This window comes from Hibiscus syriacus, unplaced genomic scaffold, assembly GCF_006381635.1.
Source record: "Hibiscus syriacus cultivar Baekdansim isolate YM2019G1 unplaced genomic scaffold, ASM638163v2 tig00003721_pilon, whole genome shotgun sequence".
Taxonomy (NCBI): domain Eukaryota; kingdom Viridiplantae; phylum Streptophyta; class Magnoliopsida; order Malvales; family Malvaceae; genus Hibiscus; species Hibiscus syriacus.
In genome coordinates, this window is record NW_024061981.1 from 2,823,059 (window position 1) to 2,846,062 (window position 23,004).

The 23,004-nt window shown below is 37.9% G+C and overlaps 1 protein-coding gene across 2 annotated transcripts; it reads right to left on the reverse strand.

Moving 5' to 3' along the window:
* Positions 1–408: 408 nt before the first annotated feature.
* Positions 409–22,874, reverse strand: LOC120182098 (pre-mRNA-processing protein 40A-like). Of its 2 annotated transcripts, none has more exons than XM_039187123.1 (28): positions 22,748–22,874; positions 22,500–22,564; positions 22,035–22,100; positions 21,615–21,950; positions 21,330–21,521; positions 20,517–20,587; positions 20,304–20,373; positions 18,376–18,428; positions 18,206–18,263; positions 17,789–18,123; positions 17,644–17,704; positions 17,375–17,473; positions 17,149–17,217; positions 16,993–17,070; positions 12,572–12,658; positions 12,442–12,476; positions 12,239–12,344; positions 12,012–12,092; positions 11,773–11,919; positions 11,581–11,697; positions 11,374–11,472; positions 11,214–11,261; positions 11,047–11,139; positions 1,738–1,845; positions 1,588–1,652; positions 1,379–1,481; positions 824–1,132; positions 409–737 (listed from the first exon to the last, which is right to left on the reverse strand). In XM_039187123.1, the coding sequence occupies exons 2-28, from the start codon at positions 22,530–22,532 to the stop codon at positions 603–605; spliced, it is 3,054 nt and encodes a 1,017-aa protein (XP_039043054.1). In that variant the 5' UTR covers positions 22,533–22,564; positions 22,748–22,874; the 3' UTR covers positions 409–602. The 2 variants fall into 2 exon arrangements, with proteins under 2 accessions (XP_039043054.1, XP_039043048.1); XM_039187117.1 differs by having other exon boundaries at positions 1,379–1,517.
* Positions 22,875–23,004: the final 130 nt, after the last annotated feature.

Consider the following 23,004-nt stretch of genomic DNA (forward strand, 5'->3'; position numbering starts at 1 on the left):
AAGAAATAATGTCCATGTTTCATTTCTTGTACACTATTCTTCTCTCTTCATATGTACACGGCGACCTTCGTTTGGTGTTTCTCTAGATCTGTACTGGATTCATGCAACCATTAGGGGATGGGATTGTTGATTCTCGTTCGAGCTAATGGCGTCATTTTCTTCTGATATAATCCTTATGGCACATGTATCATGATTCTATTTGCAGTAAGTACATCTTCAGATGATAACTTTTGGTTTATTAGAAATTAAGTTGAATTTAAGATATATATAATTACCAACATAATCTAATTTTATAAAACACAGACGAGATGTAAAGACAAAATAATAACAATATGCATTCAGTTAGCTAAATGACGAAAGCAAAGCCAACAATAACAATTTGCTTTTGATGTGACTGCAAAATCTAAATTTACTAACTTCGAGTCTTTTTTCTTCCTTTTATTGTCGTGCTTAAGAAAAAGGGTTGAAAGTTCCAAGTGATTAGAGTCGACAATTACTCTGATTGTGAAAAAGAAAAACAATGTATGTAGCAATAAAATCTTCAAGAACTAGCTCCACCATTTTGTTTCTTGGCATTTTTTATGATAAAGGCAAACATGAAACTACTGAATTTCACCATCCTCACCAACTTCACCATCTTCGAGATCCTCATAACCGCTGTTTCTACGTGACCCATCACGATCTCTCTTGTGCTTTTTATGCCGGCTTTCACTCTCAGATTCGGGTGAATGAGCATGCTGACAAGGACACGTAGGAAGAGCATTAGGACTTGGTTGGATAAATATACAAACAGTATCATCAGTTGATATGTAGGTAGATATACCTTTCTTGATTTCTTACGGTCGCTGCCATGTCTCCGAGACTTCTTGGACTCCTCTCTATCATCCTTGTCCGAACTCCCATCATCAGCGGTGCTTTGATGACGTTTACGGTGTTGTTTCCTGTCTTTTTCCCTGTCCTTTTTCTTCTCTTCTTTATGGCCATAGCTGTCAGATATATCTAAATTCTCACTGTCTGTCTCATCCTTTTTAGTTCGATCCTTACCCTTTTCCCTTTCACGTTCTCTTTCCTTCTCCTTTCTCTCCTTCTCCTTCCTTTTCTCTTTATCTTCTTTATCTTTCTCCCTTTTAGCCTGAAAACAACAAGATAAACATCTTCTGATTTAGAAGAAACCTACAGTTCTATGCAAAATATGAAATGCAGATCACAGCTCAGGAAAATTAAATGGAAAGCACAAAAAGAAAATCCAATTGTTTAAGTGCTCATACTTGGGATTTAAAACCAACTCAACTTACTTCATAGATATTGAAGGTATTTTATGAATACATGGGATTTTTAACCACCAACTATATTGAAATATTGTTAAAGATTTGCAAACCTTTTCCTCCACTCGTTTTCGCTCCTTATCTTTAGCTTTCTCCTGTAAGTGTGCAATGTATTCCTCAAAGATCTCTCTCCTACTGCTCTCTTCTGCAATTGATCTAACAAAAAGCATGGCAGGAAACCGGGGAGAGAATCTTAAAAGTGAGATGCTTAAGAATGATAAACGGTTTCTCATCTTTAATGGAAAAGATAAGGGTGAAATACCTATATTCTTGGCTTTCTTCAAAAAGTGGTTTGGAATCCTCCCAATTAGAAGATGTCGTTATCTCCTGCAAAGCAGCAGAAGGACCAGAAGTTAAACAAGTTTACAAAAGCTATACTGCCTGTTTGTATTGAAAATACAGTATAACACACCTTATAGGTATGCAATAGTTTAGTGAAGTCATCAGCTAGACGCTGACGTTTTTTAGCCTCTTTCTCCTCCTTCTCCTTGGCTCTCTCAAGTAACTCATCATACACAAGCTGCAAAAGAGTAAAGAATAAACTTTTCAATATTCAGCCACAAGATTTGTGCTCATTTAAACAAACACAAATGGGGGGGGGGTATAATAAATAAACCATCCATATAAACATCCTAACAAACATTGTTCTAAAACCCAAAATCTCTAAACCTGACTAAAAGATAAGGAATTTGGGGTCTAAACCTGACTAAAAGACGAGGAATTTGGGGTCTCAATGAGGATTTTCTCTCAGTTTATTCAGTCTACAGGTTTAATTAATCTGCCTTTGGAGGGGGGCAGGTTCACTTGGTGTAATAACCAAGATGATCCCACTTTTGTTAGATTGGACAGGTTCTTGGTGGATGGTCAATTCTTGGCTACTTTTCCTGAGATTATTCAGTCACTTATACCTAAATCTATCTCAGACCATAATGCTATTTCTCTACATAATGGAGGTACTAATTGGGGAAAAAAGCCTTTTAGACTTTTCAATTATCTGATGGAGGAAGAAGGTTTCGAGGATATGGTCAGTCGAACAATTACAGATTGTAAGAAGCTTAGGAGAAAAGCTGGAATTCTAAGTATTTTGAAGAACTCTAAATTAGCTATCAAAAAATGGGCAGGGAAGAAAAACCAGTTTCCGGGAGCTGCAATATCAGATTTAGAAAAGAAAATTCAAAAGCTAGAGGAGGATGCCCAGCAGTTGCATGGCAGTTCGATTCAGGGGATAGTTGATGAGTTAAGTGTTTGTAGATCATAATTATGGAGACTTCATAGAATTGAGGAACAGATTTGGCATCAAAATTCTAGAAAGAAGTGGGTTAATGAAGGGGATCGAAATACAAGATACTTTCACACTTGTGCCTCAGTTAGGAGAAAGCAAAATGCATTGAATGTTTTAAAAGTTGATGGGAATATTTCTCACGAACCAGCTATTATCAAGACCACGGTTAAAGAGCACTTATTTAAAATATTCAATGATCGGTCTACTTTAGATGTTAAAGATATTGGGCTGACTTTTTCTACAATTTCCTTGGAACAAAGTGTTCTTTTAGAGAAGGAATTTTCCGAGGAGGAAGTTTGGGAGACTTTAAAGTCTTGTGATAGAAACAAAGCTCCGGGGCCTGACGAATTAAATTTGGGATTTTTCAAAAGGTTCTGGTCTGTTTTAAAGGGTAACATTCTGGATTTTTTTCACAAATTCTATTTGGGGAAAGATTGGGAACATGGTATTAACCATACTTTTATCACCCTTATTCCTAAGGGTTCTAACAATGGGAGCCTTGATGATTTTAGACCTATAAGCCTAGTAGGAGTTTACAAGATTTTATCCAAGTGCCTTTCAAGGAGGCTTAGAAGTTGTATAGGAGATATTATCAGCCCGAATCAATTTGCTTTTATACCCGCTCGACAAATTTTGGATTGTTCTCTTATTGCTAACGAGGGTATCGATTATTGGAGGAAGAAAGGACTAAAGGGCTGTGAATTTAAGGTTGATTTCAAGAAGGCTTATGATACAGTTGACTGGCCTATTCTGTTCAAGGTGATGGAAAAGATGGGTTTCGGCTCTACTTGGATCAGTTGGATCAAGAGATGCGTTACTACAGCTTCGATTTCGGTGTTAGTCAATGGGGTTCCATCGGAGGAGTTTCCAATGGCCAAGGCCTTCGACAAGGCTATTCACTCTCACCCTTATTATTTAATCTAGTACGGGAATTGCTGAATTTATTAATCCTAAGGGCTGTTTCTGAGGGATTATTTTCTGGTATGACAGTTGGAAAGGAGGAAGGGTCTTTTAATCTTATACATTTGCATTTTGCGGATGACTTAATCATTTTTTGTGGAGCTTCACAGACTTAGATTATGAATGTGAAGAGGGTGCTTAGAGTATTTGAGGTTATATTAGGGCTACAACTAAACCTCAAGAAGAGCATACTGTTCGGAATTAACATTTCTCAAGAGGAGGTTCAAAATTGGGCTGATTCCATTGGTTGTGCAGTTGAAAGTTTCCCCTCTAACTATCTAGGCCTTCCTCTAGGTGCTAGTAAGAACTCATCAGTTATTTGGGAACCAATCGTGCAGAATTTTCACACAAAACTAGCAAGTTGGAAGGCAACTACTCTTTCTTTAGCTGGCAGATTGGTATTGATCAAATCGGCTTTGTGTTCACTGCCTACGTATTTCTTGTCAATGTTTAAGATTCCAGCTTCAATTCTTAAGCCTCTCAATTCAATTATGTCCAATTTTTTATGGGGAGGGGGCAATGGAATTAAGAAAATACACTGGGTTAGTTGGGCTGAAGTGTGTAAATCGAAGAATGAGGGAGGTTTGGGAGTCCAGAATCTCAATTCTATGAACAGAGCACTTCTAGGGAAATGGTCTTGGAGGTTTGCAAATGAGAGATGTTCTGTTTGGAGGAAATTTATTTGTAGTAAATATAACATTGATCCATCAAGGTTATTGTTTGATAGCAAGATTTTGCCTACTACTTCTTGGCAGTGGAGAACGGTGGTTAATAACTATTTCAAGCAAGACTCCTTTGGTTCTAAGTTTCGTAGTCTTTGTAGTTTTCATGTTGGTGATGGTAAGCATATCCATTTTTGGCAAGATATTTGGGCTGCGGATTATCCGTTACAGGTTCTTTTTCCAAGATTGTTTCTGATTTAAAACAAGTTGAACTATCAAAAACATGAGTGAGAAAAATAGAGAGAGAAGGAGAGCGAGTGCTTTTGGTCGTTCATTTTCCGGTGAGGAATTAACTGTTTTTGTTGGAAATCTTAGTTTGAGAGTTAATGGTAGACAGCAGGCTGTTTTGGAGAAATCACCAAGTCTGAGAGATGGCAGAACGTACAAGGAGGTTGTGAGTGTGGCTAGCAGTAGGAGTTTGGATCAACATCGAATGGAGAATAGGGGTGGCCAGAATATAGCAAATGGAGTGAGAAATGTATGGGATATGCAAATCCCATCAGAAGATTTTTGCTAGGTGAAACTCCTTAAAAGAGGTTATTAAAGATCCCTTTCAGCCTGATATGGTGGTGAGAGCTTTGGCAAAGGAGGGTTTCCAGGTTAAGATAGTAAGGTGGGGATATGTTAGAAATGCAAGTATTATTATGTTCAATACAAATGATGAGTTTTTAAAGGCGTGGTCAAGTCTTAGAGAGAAATTCCACTGCTGGTTTGATTGGGTAGATCCTTTGTTGAGTGAAGATGGAGTCCCTTTGGCCTATTGCTTGGTCGAGTTAGTTGGTTTACCGCTTCTTAGCTGGAGCGTACCTTTTCTGGAGAAGCTTGGAGGTAAGTGGGGAAAAGTCGTTAATATAATGGAGGAAACAATAAATAGAGATGACCTCTCTTCGGCCAGAATGCTGTTAAGGGTTGCAAGCCCTTTTGATGTTCAAGAATCTGTTATTGTAGGATCTTATGGAAGATCGTTTAAAGTTAAAATTAATGTGGGATCTAGCTCTAAATCTATTTCAGAAGCTTTTGGTGCCATGAGGCAGAATTCAGCATATGGCAACAGCAGTGACAATGGTGGAAATACAGAGAAGGAAGAAGACAATAGGGAGGACTTAGCAGAAGGGTTTAGGTCAAAGGTTGACACGTGGCTTCAAAATAGTCAAGATAGGGGGCTGTCAGCTGAAGGAGTTGGGTCAAAGTGGGACATGTGCGTTCACAAAAGTCAAGTTAGTGGGATGATGGTGGGTAGTGGGGAACATTTTCTGGAAAAAGATTCCCGTACACAATCCGACATTAATGGGATGTCAGACAATTTTGAATTTTGTTCAAGTCCTAATAGGGATTTTGCGGGTATTGGCCTGAGAAAGGTGGTGGATCAAAGTAGTTCAGCCCATTCAGACTCTAATTGGGAGTCTTATTCCCCAGTTACTAAATTAATTCCAGCTGGGCCTGCTGTGAAATTAAATTGGGATGGGACAGAATTTCATCCAAATGTTCGGTCTCCTCCTAAATCATTTGATGATGAAAGAGACATCTTTTCTGAGGACATTACTGAGGGTGTTCAGGCAGTTCAACTTCATGTCCCTGGAAAGCAAGCAGGAGGAAATCCGACACAGGAAGAAGTTTGTGAAAATAATGTTAAGAGTACTAAGAAGTGGAAGCCGGGATTTCCTGTTTCTAAATGTTTGTCTTTAAGAAGTGTTCTCGATGGTAGGAGAGGTAAATCTTGTTATGCAAGGGTATACAGAAGAACAAGGAATAGACGTATATGGCAGTGCTCGGGTTTGAAAGATGTTGTCACTTGTGCAGAGGGTAATCTGACTCAGAAAAAGAATGCCGCTGAGCTCACTATTTATCAAAAAATGTCTCCAATTTTCAGTGGAGGTGAACATGTCAAGGATATCTTCTGTTCTGCCAATTTACAGGATTCATCTTCGGCTCCTTTAGTCCGTAGTCAATTCTCAGAAAATGTGGCAGTAGCTTCTTCTTCCACTTCAGGGTCAAGTAAAGAATTTAGAAGGAAGAAAAGATATTTAATCTTTGAAGTCATTGACGGGGTTAATATCTATACAGTTACTTCATTCTCTTTTTCGAAGTTGTTGGAGGAAGCGTTAGCTACTTGGCAAGTTTGTCAAATGTTAGGGATTTCTTTTAACGAAGAGGAGGTTTTCATTGAACAAATATTAAGTCTGGAACAACATTCAGAGGTAGTAAGGGAGTCTTGACTGGTGGTCAAGATGTGCAGTCTGCAGTTTTGGTATTTTGTTGTTTGGGTGTTTATTATCTCTTATGAATAATTTAAGTATATTATCGTGGAACATAAGGGGCCTTGGAAGAAGAGAAAAATCTGTAGCAGTTGCAAGGCAAGTAAGGAAGTTGAAACCAGTTTTTTATTCATTCAAGAATCAAAGTTGGATCAAGTACATGTGTCGATTATTAGGAGGATAGGGGGTAATTTGCTAAAGGGAGTACTGGTGTCTCCAACTCAAGGATCGTCGGGGGGGTTGATCACCATGTGGAACGAAAGTGTGGTTCAAGTCTTTCACCAGCATGTTCACAGTAGGTTTTTGGCAGTAATGGGGAAATTGATGAATGGGCAAATGGAGTTTGTTTTTATAAATGTGTATGGGCCTTCTATCGAATCAGAAAAGGAAGAGTTTTATTGGGAGCTGCTGCAATTTGTAATTTCTCAGAATTTTCCAGTATGTATTGGGGGAGATTTCAATGCGTATATTGATACGGATGAAAAGCAAGGGAAATCACAAAATTGGAATTCAATCGATATTCTTAGATCCTTTGTGCAGCAAGCGAATCTCATTGATTTGCCTTTGTCAGGAGGTGCTTACACGTGGTGCAATAATAGAGAATCTTCAACTTGGGTGAGACTAGACCAGTTCTTAATTTGTGCCAGATTTCTTTACAGTTTTCCCAATGTTACTCAAAGTCTTCTTCCGAAGTCGATTTCAGATCACAATCCAGTTTTGTTAGAGGATGTTTCTATTAATTGGGGGCCTAAACCCTTTAGGTTCTTTAATTTTCTTGTAGAAGAACAAGGTTTTGATGAATTGGTAGAAGAATCATTGTCATTAGAGAAAAAGAAGAAGAATAGAGAGGGTATTTTCAAGTTGTTACAGGCTACAAAAAATAAAATCAAAATCTGGCCTGGTAGTTGTCACAGAGGACTGGGTGAATCCATCTCGCAGCTGGAATTTAAAATCAGTGCTTTGGACAGAAAATCTCAAGGTGGAATTTTGTCTTCAGGGGAGTGGAATCAGCTGATTGAGTGTAAAAAAGAGTTATATAGGCTGTTGAGAATCGAAGAGAGGATATGGTTTCAGAAGTCTAGAACAAGATGGATTAAAGATGGAGATAAAAATACAAGGTTCTTCCACCTTACGGCATTGAGGAGAAACAGAATCAATTCCATTCATTCATTGAAGTCTGAAGGGGGAGTTATTTTAGATCCAGAACAGATAAAAGAAACTGTTTTCAATTGTTTTAAGAAGGCATATAATGACAAATCAACTCTGGAAGTTGCAGGCTTTAATTTTGATTTTAAACAATTGACAACAGTTCAAAGAGATTGTCTTGAGGCAGAATTTTCGGAGCAAGAAGTTTGGCAAGCAATTGCTTCTTCTGAAAGTTCTAAAGCTCCTGTCCCGGATGGTTTTACCATGGGATTTTATAAGAAATTCTGGCTGAAACTGAAGGCCCGGATCATGGAGTTTATTTCTGATTTTTACAATGGAAAGGAATGGGTTCATGGGGTAAATCATGCATTTATTACCTTGATTCCTAAAAAAGATAATCCAGAGTGTATTGAAGATTACAGACCTATCAGCCTTGTGGGCAGCCTATATAAGATTCTTTCCAAAATTCTGTCTAAGAGACTTTCTTCATGTGTTAATGATATTGTAAGCCCAACTCAGTTTGCTTTTATTCTGAGGAGACAATTGTTGGATTGTGCTTGTTTAGCAAATGAAGGCATTGATTTTTGGAGGAAACAAGGGCTTAGAGGATTTATAGCTTAATGACGGGACTTCATCTTAATTTAGCTAAAAGCAAACTTTTTAGCATCAATGTGGAGGATGATATCATGGGAGATTGGGTTGCGGCTATTGGATGCTCTGTAGGTTCTTTTCCGACCGTTTACTTGGGACTTCCGTTAGGGGCAAAAAGAAATTGTGAGAAATTGTGGGAGCCGGTTCTTGATAATTTCCACAAGAAACTAGCGGGCTGGAAAGCCTCTTCCTTGTCATTGGCAGGTAGATTGGTGCTTATTAAGTCGGTTTTGTCATCTTTACTTGTTTTCTTTCTATCTTTTTTCAAGATGCCTTCTATTTGCAAGAAGTTAAATTCTTTGATGGCGGCTTTTTTATGGGGTGATGGGGCCGAGAAGAAGAAAATGCATTGGGTAAGTTGGGATAAGATTTGCAATCCTTCGAGTTGTGGAGGTTTGGGAGTTGCCGACTTGAAATATTCTAACCGAGCCTTGTTGGGAAAGTGGGTGTGGAAGTTTGCTACTGAAAAAAGTTCATTGTGGAAGCGTTTCATATGCACCAAACATGATGTTAGTTGCGATTCCATGGATATTACCAAAGTCCTTTCACATAAGGACTCTTGGATTTGGAGGGGAATTGTTAATAACTTCACCAAAGATGATGTTGTTGGAGGTTGCCTTAGAGCCCATGCGAAGTTACAAGTAGGGAATGGCAAATCAATCTCATTTTGGAATGATTCTTGGTTAGGGGATGTTCCTTTGAAAATGCTTTTCCCTAGGATTTTTTTCTCTTTCTCCAATCCAAGGGGGCAAGGTTGCTGATTTTGGGAGCTTTGATTCGAATGGATGGGAGTGGAATATTAGAACGAGGAGGAATCTCTGTGATTGGGAGGTGGTTCAATTGGTGGAGCTATTGGATAGACTCAAAGACATTAAATTAACTGAATCTTTGGAGGATTGTTTGCTATGGGATGGAGTGGGGGAGGAGTTGTTTTCGGTTAAAGCTTGTAGGAAGTCTTTTCCCTATTCTAATGAAAATTCATTTTTTGGAACAAATATGTTTGGATGGGTTTAGTTCCTCCAAGAGTTGAGGCTTTCCTTTGGCAAGTATCCCATAAAAAATTACCGGTGAGAGTGGAGTTGAAGAAACGGGGGGTTCCCTTAGGGGACGATATTTTATGTCCTCTTTGCAATCTTTGTGAAGAATCTGTTCAACATCTTTTTATTTCTTGTCAAGTTTCGTGGGAATTATGGAATAAAATTATCGGCTTTTGGGGTATTTCGTGTTTTTACCCTCTGATCCTCCCTCCCTCCTTAGCTCTTGGACATACTTGAAGCTTTATTCTGCCATGTGGAAGTTCATTCCAGCGGCAATCCTATGGTCTCTATGGAAATTTAGAAATGATATCATCTTTAATGGAGGTAAACTGGACAGTTTCGCTTTGTTTTTCACAGTTCGGCTAAGGTTAGCAAAATGGTTCTTAGCAAAGTATCCAAAAAGCTCTATTCAGGTGGATTCGTTAATTGTTGATCCTTAATTGGCAGACACTTGCTCAGTTATAAAAGATTTGAACAGGCCGGAGGTTAGTTGGAGTCCACCTCCAACTGATTTTTATAAAATGAATGTGGATGGAGTTGTTTGTACTGTTGGGAGATCTGCTGGAATTGGGGGTATTCTCAGAGACTGGAATCGGACAAAGTTGATTTCTTTTTCAGAAAATGTTGGTCATACTCCTATCATCGTAGCAGAGTTGAAAGCAATCAAGAAAGGAATAGATTTATTTGTTTCTTCAGAATGGGCACCAAAGGGAAGGTTAATTGTGGAATCTGATTGCAAACTAGCAGTGGAATGGTTGGAAGATCAAGCAATTGTCCCTACTTTTCTTACTAATCTAGTTAAGGAGATAGCTTCTACAATGTCTGCGCACGAGATTATTGTGAGGTGGATTCCGAGGTGCTGAAATTGCGAGGCTGATAAGTTAGCAAAGGAGGGGGATTGAGTGATGGGATTTGTTGTTTCAGAGAGTTGTGGCGTTCAGTAGTGATTGAAAGAAAAGTGGTCTTGGAGGTATTTTAAGGGATCATTCAGGTGCAATATTAGGATCTTTTCAGAACTCTGCGGGTTCGGGACCTCCAACATTGAAGGAACTTAAAGCTATTCAAAGGGATTTTTCTTACTTTGCCTCTATCCAAGGGATGGTTAAAGATCGACTGATTGTTGAGAGTGAAAACAGGGTAGCAGTAGACTGGATTAACAATGTTGATTTTTACCCAATTGTGTATTCTTCTATTGTTAGAGATATAGTTGTTAAACTTAGAATGTTTGGGGGTTATTAGATGGGTTGCAAGGACAGCTAATATGGATGCTGACGCTTTAGCAAAGGCTGGTATAGGCTGAATTTTATGTTATTAGCACGGTTCGTTTGGTTTTCTGGTTATTGTTCGGAAAGGGGTTGTTGCTATTTGTAAAGGTTATTTGTCTTATCTCTTGTTGGGGTGTAATTCTTATTTTCTTCAATGAAGTTTCAAAGGCACTCTTTTCCTCCTTCCGCTGATTAAGGAGCTTCACTACAAGCTCCATTAATCAAGAAGGAGGTTTTTAATGAGGCTTTCAAATCTTATCAAAAAAAAAGTATGAGAACCATAATCAGATGGAAGTGTTCTTGGAGGGTTAATATCCATTTAAACAATTCTACCAGAGTCAATGTTTCTTTCTTTGTTTTTCTTTTTTGGTTGGAAACATGTATTGCCTTGCAACAAAAGTACCTTTAATTTAATATCTGATATCAGTGAGGAACCAACTTCTTCTGAAATAGCAGCCTTGAAGTCTTCAAATGTCCATGAATAAACCATGGAAATCTGGGGGGAAGCCAAGAAGGTGTCAATAATGAAAATTCACCAAGCGACCTTCCAGGATAAATATAGTATCCTACCTTCCCCGACTTCATTGCATCTTTTATACGGGTTTTGTCTTCATGATACTATCAATGTACAAAAGAAACCATCAGAAACATGACACTCCTGCTTGAGCAAAAATATAATGGGAACATGAGAAAAATGGACAATTCTCACAAACATATCCGAGGCCCACACCTGTTTTTCTAATTCTTCAGCAACATCCTCGAACAAATCTTTTGGTGTTGAACCAGATGTGTTAGATGCAACAGCAAGATATTGAGGCAAATCTTTCACCTAGAAATCATAAAACAGAGACTCAGCAAAAGCTATTGCTGAAAAAAGCAAAACACATATTGATGCAAACCCACTCTTACAATAAAACAAGTTAAAATAGATAAAAACCTTCAAACAATAATCTCGCCAATAAGTTCTAGCCGTAAGGGTGCCATCAGCAACATGATCTTCCATTAGCTTACGAAATGCATCACGGTTTTTGCGCTCAGCACGTCTCAATTGTTCCTACATTTCACGGGAAGACAAAATGTTAAGAACACAAATTGGTAGCAAATTAATAATCATAGAAAGCATTTCTACCTTTTGCATCTTCTTTTTTTCCTCTTCTTCCTTCTCTAAGTCATGAATGTAGTCCTGGAATATGAGCAGCCGGTCAATTTTTTCAAGACGAGAGCATCTTTCATCATCCTCCAAACGATCTTGAACTTTCCTCCACTGGCTGTTTGACTGCAGATTGAAAGAAAAAATCAGGAAAATAAAAATCAAGCTAATGATCCTTACAAAGGAAACAATTAAAAATCTTCTTTATATATGTTTACCTTAATAAAATCACAAGATTCCAGAAATTTTCTATATTCTGCTATATTACGCCTTTTTTCCTCTGCAGCATGTTCCCTTTCCTGCATTAAATAAGAAAAGTAAAATTATGAACTTGAAGATGTTTTATTTATTTATTTTTTGCTTGGATATTTGCCAAGGAATATAGTGAAAGCACTACAATGCTTCGCATAAGACATGAAATATGCGAAAAGTAGAAAACAATTACCTTCCTCTCAAGATCCACTATATAGCTTTCAAAAAGATCTTCCCGATCTCTGGCACGTTCAACAGCCTTAAACCGCTCATCATTTTCAAACAAACTTTGAGCTTTGCTGAACAAGTAAAAGCTTAATTAGAATATTTTAACAGTTTTCACATTTAGAATAACAAGGAATCTCTTATTCCCATAATATACAGAAAAATAACAACCTCCATCTCATGGATGATGTTAGTTCCTTGGACTCCTGGGATGAACTCAAAGCACAAAGAAAGTATTAGGTCAAGTAAAAATGTATACAGGGACAAGAAAAAAAGATGATATTAGCTTCATGCAACTTACTTCCAGCATTTCTGTAAACTCCTCCCGAGCCTTCTTCTGTCTCATTCGCCTTTCCTCGGCTTCTAACTTTTTTCTTTGACCCAAATACTATTAATAATATTAATTTCATGTCAGAACAGAATAGGATAATGTTTGATTTAACTCCAAAACAATTATTTACAGAAGAATATATATTAAGTGTTGCAGAATCTCCAGCAGTGGGTTCTTCTGGAGGGCTATTGAGTTGCTGGGATGAGTGCTCTTTTGAAGTTGACAACCTTATTATAAACAGAAGGTTTATTGCAGTTTTTGGAAAGTTTCGTACTTCACAGTTTAGGTGTGGTTTTATTAATGTTTATGGGCCTAGTATTGAAGAAGAGAAAGCAAGCTTCTTTGAAGAGTTAACTGTTTTTATTTGTGGACTGAATATCGCTTTATGTGTGGGAGGTGATTTTAATGTGCATCTTTCTGAAGAAGAGAAGGTGGGGAGAGCTCCAAACAGAAGTTCAATAAGAATTTTCGGCCAATTTCTGCAACATACAGGGTTAATTGATTTACCTTTACATGGGGGCAGATTCACTTGGTGCAACAACCAGGATTTACCCACCTATGTTAGACTGGACAGGTTCCTCGTTGATATTCATTTCCTAGAAGCATTTCCTGATGTTACACAATACTTGTTGCCAAGGTCAGTGTCAGATCATAATGCTGTTTTTCTGGAGAATGAGGGGGTCAGTTGGGGGAAGAAACCTTTCAAACTCTTTAATTATTTGATGGAAGAGGACGGTTTCCAGAATTTAGTTGAGTCTACTGTTAAAGAATGCAAGTCTGATCAGAGGAAAGCAGGAATTTTATCTATCCTGAAATCTACTAAACTGTCGATCAAACAATGGGCGGGGAAGAGAGACCATTTTCCTTCTGTAGAGATCACAGATTTAGAAAAGAGGATTCACTTGGAAGAGGTGAACTTGCAGCAGAGGCAAGGTACATATGTTTGGGACAGAGGATCAGATTTGAATAATATGAGATCAGAATTATGGAGGTTGTATAAGATTGAAGAACAAATATGGTTTCAAAAATCGAGAGCTAGATGGGTGGAAGAAGGGGACCGCAATACAAGATTTTTTCATACTTGTGCGTTGACTAGGAGAAAGAGGAATTCCATGAATGTTTTGAATGTAAATGGAGAGATTACTCAAGATCCATCTGTCATCAAAGCTTGTGTCAAAGATCATTTTTTTGGAATTTACAACTCTAGTTCTACTTTGGAAGTAGAAGATATGAAGATGAATTTTTCAAAAATTTCAGTGGAGCAAAGTAATATTCTGGAAAAAGAATTCACGGAGGAAGAAATATGGGAGACTCTACAATCATGTGATAGCAACAAAGCTCCCGGCCCGGACGGTTTTAATATGGGCTTCTTCAAGAAATTTTGGGTTGTTCTTAAGGTTGATATTCTGAAATTCTTTCATAACTTTTATTTAGGGAAAGATTGGGAACATGGAGTAAATCATACTTTCATTACTCTTATCCCCAAGGTGGCCAATATTGGTGGATTAGATGACTATAGACCTATAAGCCTTGTAGGAGGTTTGTACAAGATCCTCTCAAAATGTCTTTCGAGGAGATTAAGGAATTGCATTTCTGATGTAAAGCCCTATGCAGTTTGCTTTCATTCCAGGTCGTCAAATTCTGGATTGTTCTCTTATAGCCAATGAGGGGATTGACTTTTGGAGGAAAAAGGGACTCAAAGGATGTGTGTTTAAAGTGGATTTTAGAAGGGCATACGACACTGTGGATTGGTCTATTCTTTTTAAGGTTATGGAGAAAATGGGTTTCGGTTCTAAATGGAGAAGTTGGATAAAACAATGTGTTACTACTGCTTCTATTTCAGTTTTGATAAATGGGGTACCTTCTCAGGAATTTCCTATGGCAAGGGGCCTCTGCCAGGGCTGTTCTCTTTCGCCCTTGCTTTTTAACTTAGTTGGGGAACTCCTAAATGTCTTGCTCTTAAAGGCTGTCTCAGATGGATTGTTTTCTGGTCTGCATATTGGGAGGAATGAGACTGCTTTCAACTTATCTCATCTGCAATTTGCAGACGACCTAATTATTTTCTGTGGGGCTTCGAAAATGGAGATTTCAAATGTTAAAAGGGTCTTAAGAGTGTTTGAAGTTATGTCTGGTCTGCAGTTGAATCTTAAGAAAAGCAAGTTATTTGGTGTTAATACGGCTACAGAGGAGGTGGAGGAGTGGGCGTCGTCTATTGGCTGTGCAGTGGGGAAATTTCCTTCTGATTATCTGGGCCTGCCACTTGGTGCAACACGGAATTCAACCTCTCTTTGGGATCCGGTTGTTTCAAAATTTAACAACAAACTAGCAGGTTGGAAAGCTGCCACCCTTTCCTTGGCAGGGAGATTAGTTTTGATTAAATCGGTTCTCTGTTCTCTTCCTACGTACTACTTGTCTATATTCAAAATTCCATCATCCGTAACTTCTAAACTCAAATCAATCATGTCTAAGTTCTTATGGGGAGGTGGAGCGGAGAAAAATAAGATTCATTGGGTTAGTTGGCCTAACGTGTGCAAGCCAAAGGAGGCTGGTGGTTTAGGAGTGTTAAATATTAGCAATATGAATAGAGCACTATTGGGGAAATGGTCTTGGAGATTTGCTAATGACAAGGATGCTGTTTGGAGGAGAATGATCTGTTCAAAATACAATATTGATCCTTTGTCCTTATTGTTCAATAGTAAAATCCCAGCTCAAGCTTCTTGGATTTGGAGCTCGGTGGTGAATTCTTATTTTAAAGAAGACTCTTTTGGTTGCCATTTCCGCAGCATGTTCAGACTAGAAGTTGGGAATGGTCAATTTATTCAGTTTTGGCAGGACAAATGGGCAATGGACTGCCTCTTAAGGTCTCTTTTCCGAGGCTGTTCACAATCTCTACAAACCAGTCTGGAAAACTGATTGAATTTGGCGAGTTCAGTTCTTTGGGATGGATTTGGAATATTCAGTTGAGGAGAAGCTTGGCCGATTGGGAATTTGAACAGTGGGCTAACCTGATGGCTATCATTTCTAATTTTTGTCTGTCTAAAGAGGCAATCGATGGTCTGATTTGGAAAGGAAACGGAACTGGTGTCTATTCTACTAATTCATGTGTGAAGACTTGCTCTTTGGCTCTGAAGGATGATTATGTTTGGAAGAAATTTGTGTGGAAAGGTCTGGTGCCACCAAGAGTCGAGGTATTCATGTGGCAGGTAGTTCTTCAAAAAACTGCCAGTGAGGTCTGAACTGGTTAAGAGAGGGGTTACGGGTATAACAGATCTTTCTTGTCCTCTATGTAATTTGGAGGTTGAATCTTCTTCTCATTTATTTTTTATCGTGTTCAGTTGTGTGGTCTCTTTGGAACAAATTTGTTCAGTATTGGAGTCTTTCTGTGGTTTTTCATACGAATGCGCAGAAGTTTCTTCAAGCCTGGGAAGATCTAAATCCTAGGTCTGCTATTTGGAAGTTTATTCCTGCCGTTGTTATTTGGACTGTTTGGAAAGTAAGAAATGATATTGTTTTTGATAGAGGGAAGTTTGACCATCTTAATCTATTTTTCCTAGCAAGAGTACGACTTGCATCTTGGTTCTTAGCTAAGTTTGCAGATCCTGTTATTTCAATGGATTCTCTAATCGGGGACCCTTCTCTTGGGGATTCATGCTTTCCTCTCAACAAATCGATTGTTACTACAATTCCTTGGTCCCCCCCTCCTAAGGGCTTTGTAAAATTGAATGTGGATGCAGCTACAAATTCTGATTGGAACAGCAATGGAGTTGCGGGTATTCTAAGAGATGAGGAAGGTCTTATTCTAGGATCTTTTAAGGAGGCCACGGGTCCGGGTCCACCTATTATGATGGAGCTAAGGGCTATCCAGAAGGGCTTAATTTTCTTTGATTCAGTGAAAGGAGGTATTAATGGTCGCTTGTTGTTAGAATCAGACTGCAAATTGGCAGTGGATTGGGTCAAGAATGGCACTTTCTGCCCTCAGATTTTTGTCATTCTTGTCAGGAACATAACAATTAAGCTTAAAGAAGTTGAGGGTGTTATTAGATGGGTTGCTCGGACAGCCAATATTGAGGCTGATGGGTTGGCTAAATCCGCCATTGGCTAATTCCAGTGTGTCTTAGGGGTATTTTATGTTGGGATTTTCAAATTGTTGTAAGGGGCTTATCTTCTTGTTGTAATCTTATGTATTTTCATTAATGAAGTTTAAGGCACTCTTTTCCTCCTTCCGCTGAAGAAGGAACTCATTATAAGTTCCTTATTCAAGAAGGGGGTTTTTAACGAGGCCTACAATTCCTATCAAAAAAAAAAAAAAAACAAACTTATAGCAATCCTATGACATGCACGACAAAATTATACCACATAGCTGCTACTGTAAGATTCCGGGGAAGATATACCTCATTAAAGGCTTGCTTCCGCTCACCAAGTGTCTTCAGAGCACCATACCTTTTGTCATTAATTATTTCTCTCATTGCCTAGAGAAAAATTTTAATCAGTAGAAATAAACATGCTGAGAGGATAAAGCTGGCAGGAAGGCAAAGGATCAAGGATACCTGCTCCCAAGTCCAATCAGATTGCACATTTGCAGATTCAAGGAGAAATTTGAAAGCATTTTTTGCCTCCTGAAAGAATGTGAGAAAATATATAAAAAAAATGCAAGAATTGCTATTGATCCAGTCGATTGCAGAATTTGCATCATAGTTCCCTGTTTTTAGGATTAAAAAAGAACAAAACTTAAGCTCAAGTGATAGGGGGAAAGAGAAGTGTCTAGAATGTTACCAGCTTATTTGCATATACAAAAGGCTCATCATCCAGAACTTTCTCTTCTACTGGAGTCACATTAACCTTTCCAGCAGTTGTCATCCCCTTTCTCGCTTCCTGCAGAAACAAACAACAAAATAAACCAAATATCTCACTTACAATGGTAAGTATAGTAACTTTTTTTCCTAAAACAGAAAAAAACTCTTTAAAAAGATTATTTTGTCTCTCTCAGAAATGGTTGATCGAAAGAAGAGAGCTGTGAAATCGAAGTGTTTCAAAGAGTATACCTCAATGTCTTGAACAGAAGCTCCATCTGTGTCTTGAGTTGATATAGGTTCCAAGCTTCTTCTGAAGTGAGGATGATGTGGTTAATTTCAACAACGTTATTGAAACCATGGAAAGATTAAATAAAAAAACAGTAGAAGCCCATACGTGACTGCTGTCTTAGCACTGACAGAAGGAACAGAAACAGTGGAACCTCCCGGGGGAACAGCAGGTAAAGGTGACACAGACACTGTCCCAGGTGCATCTGTAGTAGCAGATTGTGAAACAGGAACAGCTGTTGGTCCAGATACTGAATTGGGTGAAGAATTAACAATAGGCATAACTGAAACCAGGCTTGAATCCTGCAAAGTGTTGGAGATCAAAGAAATAGCTGTAGAAGGCATCTCAGTGGCAGAGACAACAGCAGCAACTGGAGCTTGAGGCACTCCTGAGCCTGATGGAGTTCCTTGGCTAGCTGCTGCCTGAGCTTGCTCACGTGCTAACTGGAATTAAAGATTAAAAATGATGTCAAAAGGGAAAAGCGCCAAGTAAAGAGACAAGTAATCATAAATCACAAGGACGAACCTTCAATTCCTCAGGTATTGTCCACTTAGACTGCTTTGTAACCTTGTTGTAATAATATCTACAAAAGCAATCTCTTGATCACATATCAATCATGAAAAAAATCTAACAGAATAAAAATGTGGATCATAATAAGACATTTTACAAAAATTTATAACAGAGTTCAAACATACTTTCTTCCTTCTGGAGTTGTGAATTCCTTCCAAACTGTGGATGCATCAGCTCTCTGTTTCAGAAAAAAGCAACAATTAAGCAATGAAGTGAAAGTAGTAATGAAAAAAGAAAGTTCAGAAAATATCATGATCATACAAAGGACTGGCAATATATAAGTCGATGTAATTTCCCCAAGGAAGTTGCTAACAATGAATCCATACATATGAAGATGGAGAAAATAGTTGCAAATGGAACAAATTATATCATGACCTTGTAAAGAAAGACTGTTAGTTTCAACCATTTGATCCCCAAAAAGGGAGAGGATGGGAGTATAAGCAACTGAAAAAGGTGAAAGAAGCTATTCTACTGTGGTCAGAGATAACGACACTCGTACACACAAAATGGTTTTGCTTGTAAAAGTCCAAACCCGAAAAGGTCAACAAAGGGTCAACTAAACAACTCAGTGGTTGCAAGGAGTTAGCCCATAGGCATGCCAAAGCTTTTGTTCACTAACTACTATGCTATAACCACACATTAGGCCAGGGATGAATGGAGGTAAAAGAACTTGTGCCTAAATTCTGCACCACGATCCTAATATCTAAATTATCTAACGTTATTCGAAACTAACTGGAGGAACGGTTATCTCTGGGGTGAGAATTTGGTACAAGTAACCTCCAAATTCTTCCTCAGTTGATGAATGTGCTAGATTTCATCTTGAAGTCTTAACTTGGAAACAAATAGCATTTTCCAAAATTAGAAGGTAACATATCTCATTTAGTTAAGCAAATAATAAAAACCCTTTTCCTTAAGGTGCAACAGTGAACCATGTCTAAATTGTACTTTTTGAATACAAATAGCAAAACCTTTCACTGGGCAAAATCTTGGAAGATGATTCCATGCCAAGTAAAAAACTTATTGTATTTTCCAGGAATCCTTAAACATCCTAGGCAACTCACATTACTACCTCCTCTGTGCCTCTTAATGGAGAACAAATTCTAGAGCCAATATGAAAAAAAATAAACATATACCGAACATTAAATTCCATTCCAAAGCAATCTGTACAGAATCATGGCAACAAGTATGAAAATAAAGATAACTGATAAATTACAGCAAGAGCCTTTGACCCAGCATCTCATACCTCCGAAATCAGTAGCCAATATGTACCTGTGGAACTCTTTACAAACCTTTTCAAACATATGCTTGCAACAATGAAACCATAACAGAGGAAAAATGGAACAAGTAACACCATTATCAAATGAGAAGAGGAGTGAACAACAATGAAGTTTTGATTGGATACAAATACAAAATGAATAGCATAGCAATTTCCTTTACATCAATCCAGAGTACTCATTACAGTACAAAGTATAAACCACATTTGTACAAAATAAGATAAATGATTAGATAAATACACGGACTACAAAAGAGACAAGAGAAGAAAGAAATATATAGAGGCAACTGAAGTGTAAAAGTATATTAAATAACTTTGTTAAGAGAGGGGAGGGGGAGATTATTACCATCCTAAGCTTCACTAACAGAGTAGGAAATGAAAAAAAAAATGAGAACAGTTAATCAAGACACCTAACTAGTATGTCTATATATCTAATCATTCCTCATAAAATGATTTCCCCATATAATAAACAAGATGTAAATAGCAAAATGTTGCCTGCCTTGAGAAAAGAGAAGGCCAGCCCTCAAAGTGACCATTTACAGCAGTCGTTAAATTTCTCCAACTTGCCATGACATCTACAAACCAATTCCAAAACACGCAAAAGAAAGAAGAATTCACATAAAACAAATTTGAAGAAGGTTAAGAATGGCCACAGTATGAGCATCCATTAAAGGGGGCAATTTACATAAATAACATATCACAACAAATTCAAGGTTAACAGATCATGGACCATAAAACTTTTAACAGAGGAAACAGCAACTAGATGATAATATCCCTCACCTCTAATGGTGTCATCAGTTCCAGAGGCTTTTCCCAACTAGATTGCCTTGTCTTTTTGTTGTAATAGTATCTGCAGACATGTCACAACAGTTAGACACAACAAACAAACACCAAATCTACCTCATCAAGTATAATTGTTCGAACAACTTTAAATCTAAATACATAGGAAAATGTGAGCAAAAATCACATTGATGAGGTACTATGTAAAGTTACCTTCTTCCATCAGCTGATGTATGCTCTTGCCAATCAGAAGATTGCAGAGTAAGGCTAGGAACATTTGCAACCTGGCATGCCAAAAGAGAAAAAACAAAAACAATGAGATTTAATAGAATAGAAAGATGAGTAAAGAAGAGACAAAAAATTACATTAGATAAAAAATATAATGGAAACTAAGTTCCAAGATGCTAACTGATTGAAGGTGTTATATACAATTTGGATCAGAAACAGTTTCTATTTTAAATGTATATACGGATCAGAAACAGTTTGAGATTGCACAATGTATATACAATTTCTATTTTAAATGCAATGTACAGAAATTAAGGAACTCCAGCTCATAGAAATACATAAAATTCACATGTACTCATTGAAGATAAAGTTCACTCCAACCTACCATCACAAAAACAATTTCTATACGACAACAAAAAAGAACAGATATATGTATTTACTATCCAATGATCAAATCTCAAGGAAAAGATGAAGATATGACAGGTTCAAGAGGGTTTAAGTATTATGTCTTTCCTTTTTAAAGTTGTCTTTTGGTTATTTATGTCCTTTTTCTTTCTTTTGATTCTCCTTGCACAGGCTTTTCTCAAGATTTATCAACTTTGGAAGCAACTTGAACTTCTTAGGAAAGTTCTCACCCAAAATTCAATTTCTTATTTAAAATAAGTTTCTGACAGGCACAAGAAGTCAACATTAAGGATTGTATAAAATATTTGAACTGAACACAAAAAATTACACATGGCATAACCTCGTTAAATTTCTGCTTAGTATACTATATTTATGTCTCAGAGAAGAGGCACTTACCACATCAGCAGAAGAAAGGGGAGGCTGTTGGCTAGTCTGCTGTATAGGTGTAGCAAGTGAAATACTCTGATTTCCGGATGACAACCAAGGTTGCATGGCAACTGGGGCAACAGATGCATGCACTTGAGATATAGGCTGAAACTGGGAAGGTGTGCTGACGTTCTGAGGCAGGCCAAAAGAAGATGGTACAAACTGGAAAACCATAAAATATCAGAGAAGGTGCAAAAAAATCCCTGATGTAAAGACAACAAAGGGGAAAATAGAAAAATAGGAACAAGGTCTTACACCATATGTTGAAGAGGGGGGCATTCCAGGGGCTCCTACACCAGGCATTTGACTATTCAAAGGGGGAGCAGATTGATGTGACTGTGGCGGTTCAGATGTAAGAGGCCTGTTTGTTTGACCATATGGTACTTGTACAGGCTGTTGTGAAGGTGTAGAAAGACCAGGTTGATTTGGCCGGGGTGGATACTGCTGCATTGGCTGAGAAAACTGCATCTGCAAATTTTGAACAGCTGGCATCCCAGCATTTGGAGAGGGAACTTGCCCAACAGGTCGGAATTGTTGGGAAGCAGCTGGAACAAAGTGCTGTCCTTGCTGCGCTGGGGCCACTGGTCGAAACTGTGATGGAAAATTTCACGCAATGCGTTTGATAAGTTGCTATCACAACATGAAAAAACAGCCACTTAAAAATGGTGCAATTACCTGTGAAGATAAGGGAGAGCCATAACTTTGAGGACCCATGGATCCAGCTGAAGGAGGCCAATGTGGCTGGGGAAGAAAAAGGATACCAAAAAAGTTCTAGACATCTTAGACATTCATCCAAAAACTAGAATAAAGGAGATTACTTATGTATGTGCTTTAGGCCAAAGCCAAAAACATCCATTTCTCATTAATATTAAAAACAATAATGCCAGTGCCACCACGAGAATCTAGCCAAAGTCAGAGCTAGTAATGGCTACATTCAAGTTATTTCTAACTATTTCCGAGAAGAAAAAAAAAAGAATGATAAAAAAGCCTTAGGTGATGTTCATAAATTTTGATAAATTTGGACGAGACCTGGCAACAGCAACCAAGATTTAACCCCAAAAGACAACATAATCTTAAACAAGAATCCAGATTATAGAAATAAAGAAAAAATAGAAAAGCTAAACCTACTCAGCAGGCTACCTGGGCACTAGATGGTTGAGAATTGTTGGCCATTCCAGAACATGTGCAAAGTTTACCTCAAATACCTGCAAAAAGAATCAATTAAGAAATATTATAAAAGACTTAAAAAATTGTTGAGAAAGCATCCGTGTCCCATTAGTTCCCGATATAATCAATCATTACCCGAGAATATCAGGAGTAAATTTACTCCAAATCAATCGCATAAAGTAACTGAAATAAAAAATTAAAATTGGATTATTAATACTTACGGATATCAAGCGTAGATGAAAGAGTTCCAATCTGCGGGATAGCTTAGATCTCAGTAATGAAATTTCAGGTGCTAGGGTTTAAGAGAGGAATAGGTTGAATTGGGGGGAGGGGACTAAAAATTTATTTTATATTTAATTTCAGGTTCTGCCACTTATACCCTTTGACGGGTACAGCTTAACTCGTCCAAGGTTCTCCGGGTCGGTTCCGAAACAAACCCACTCACTATTTCTTTCAGGTCAACTCATTTTCATTTCTA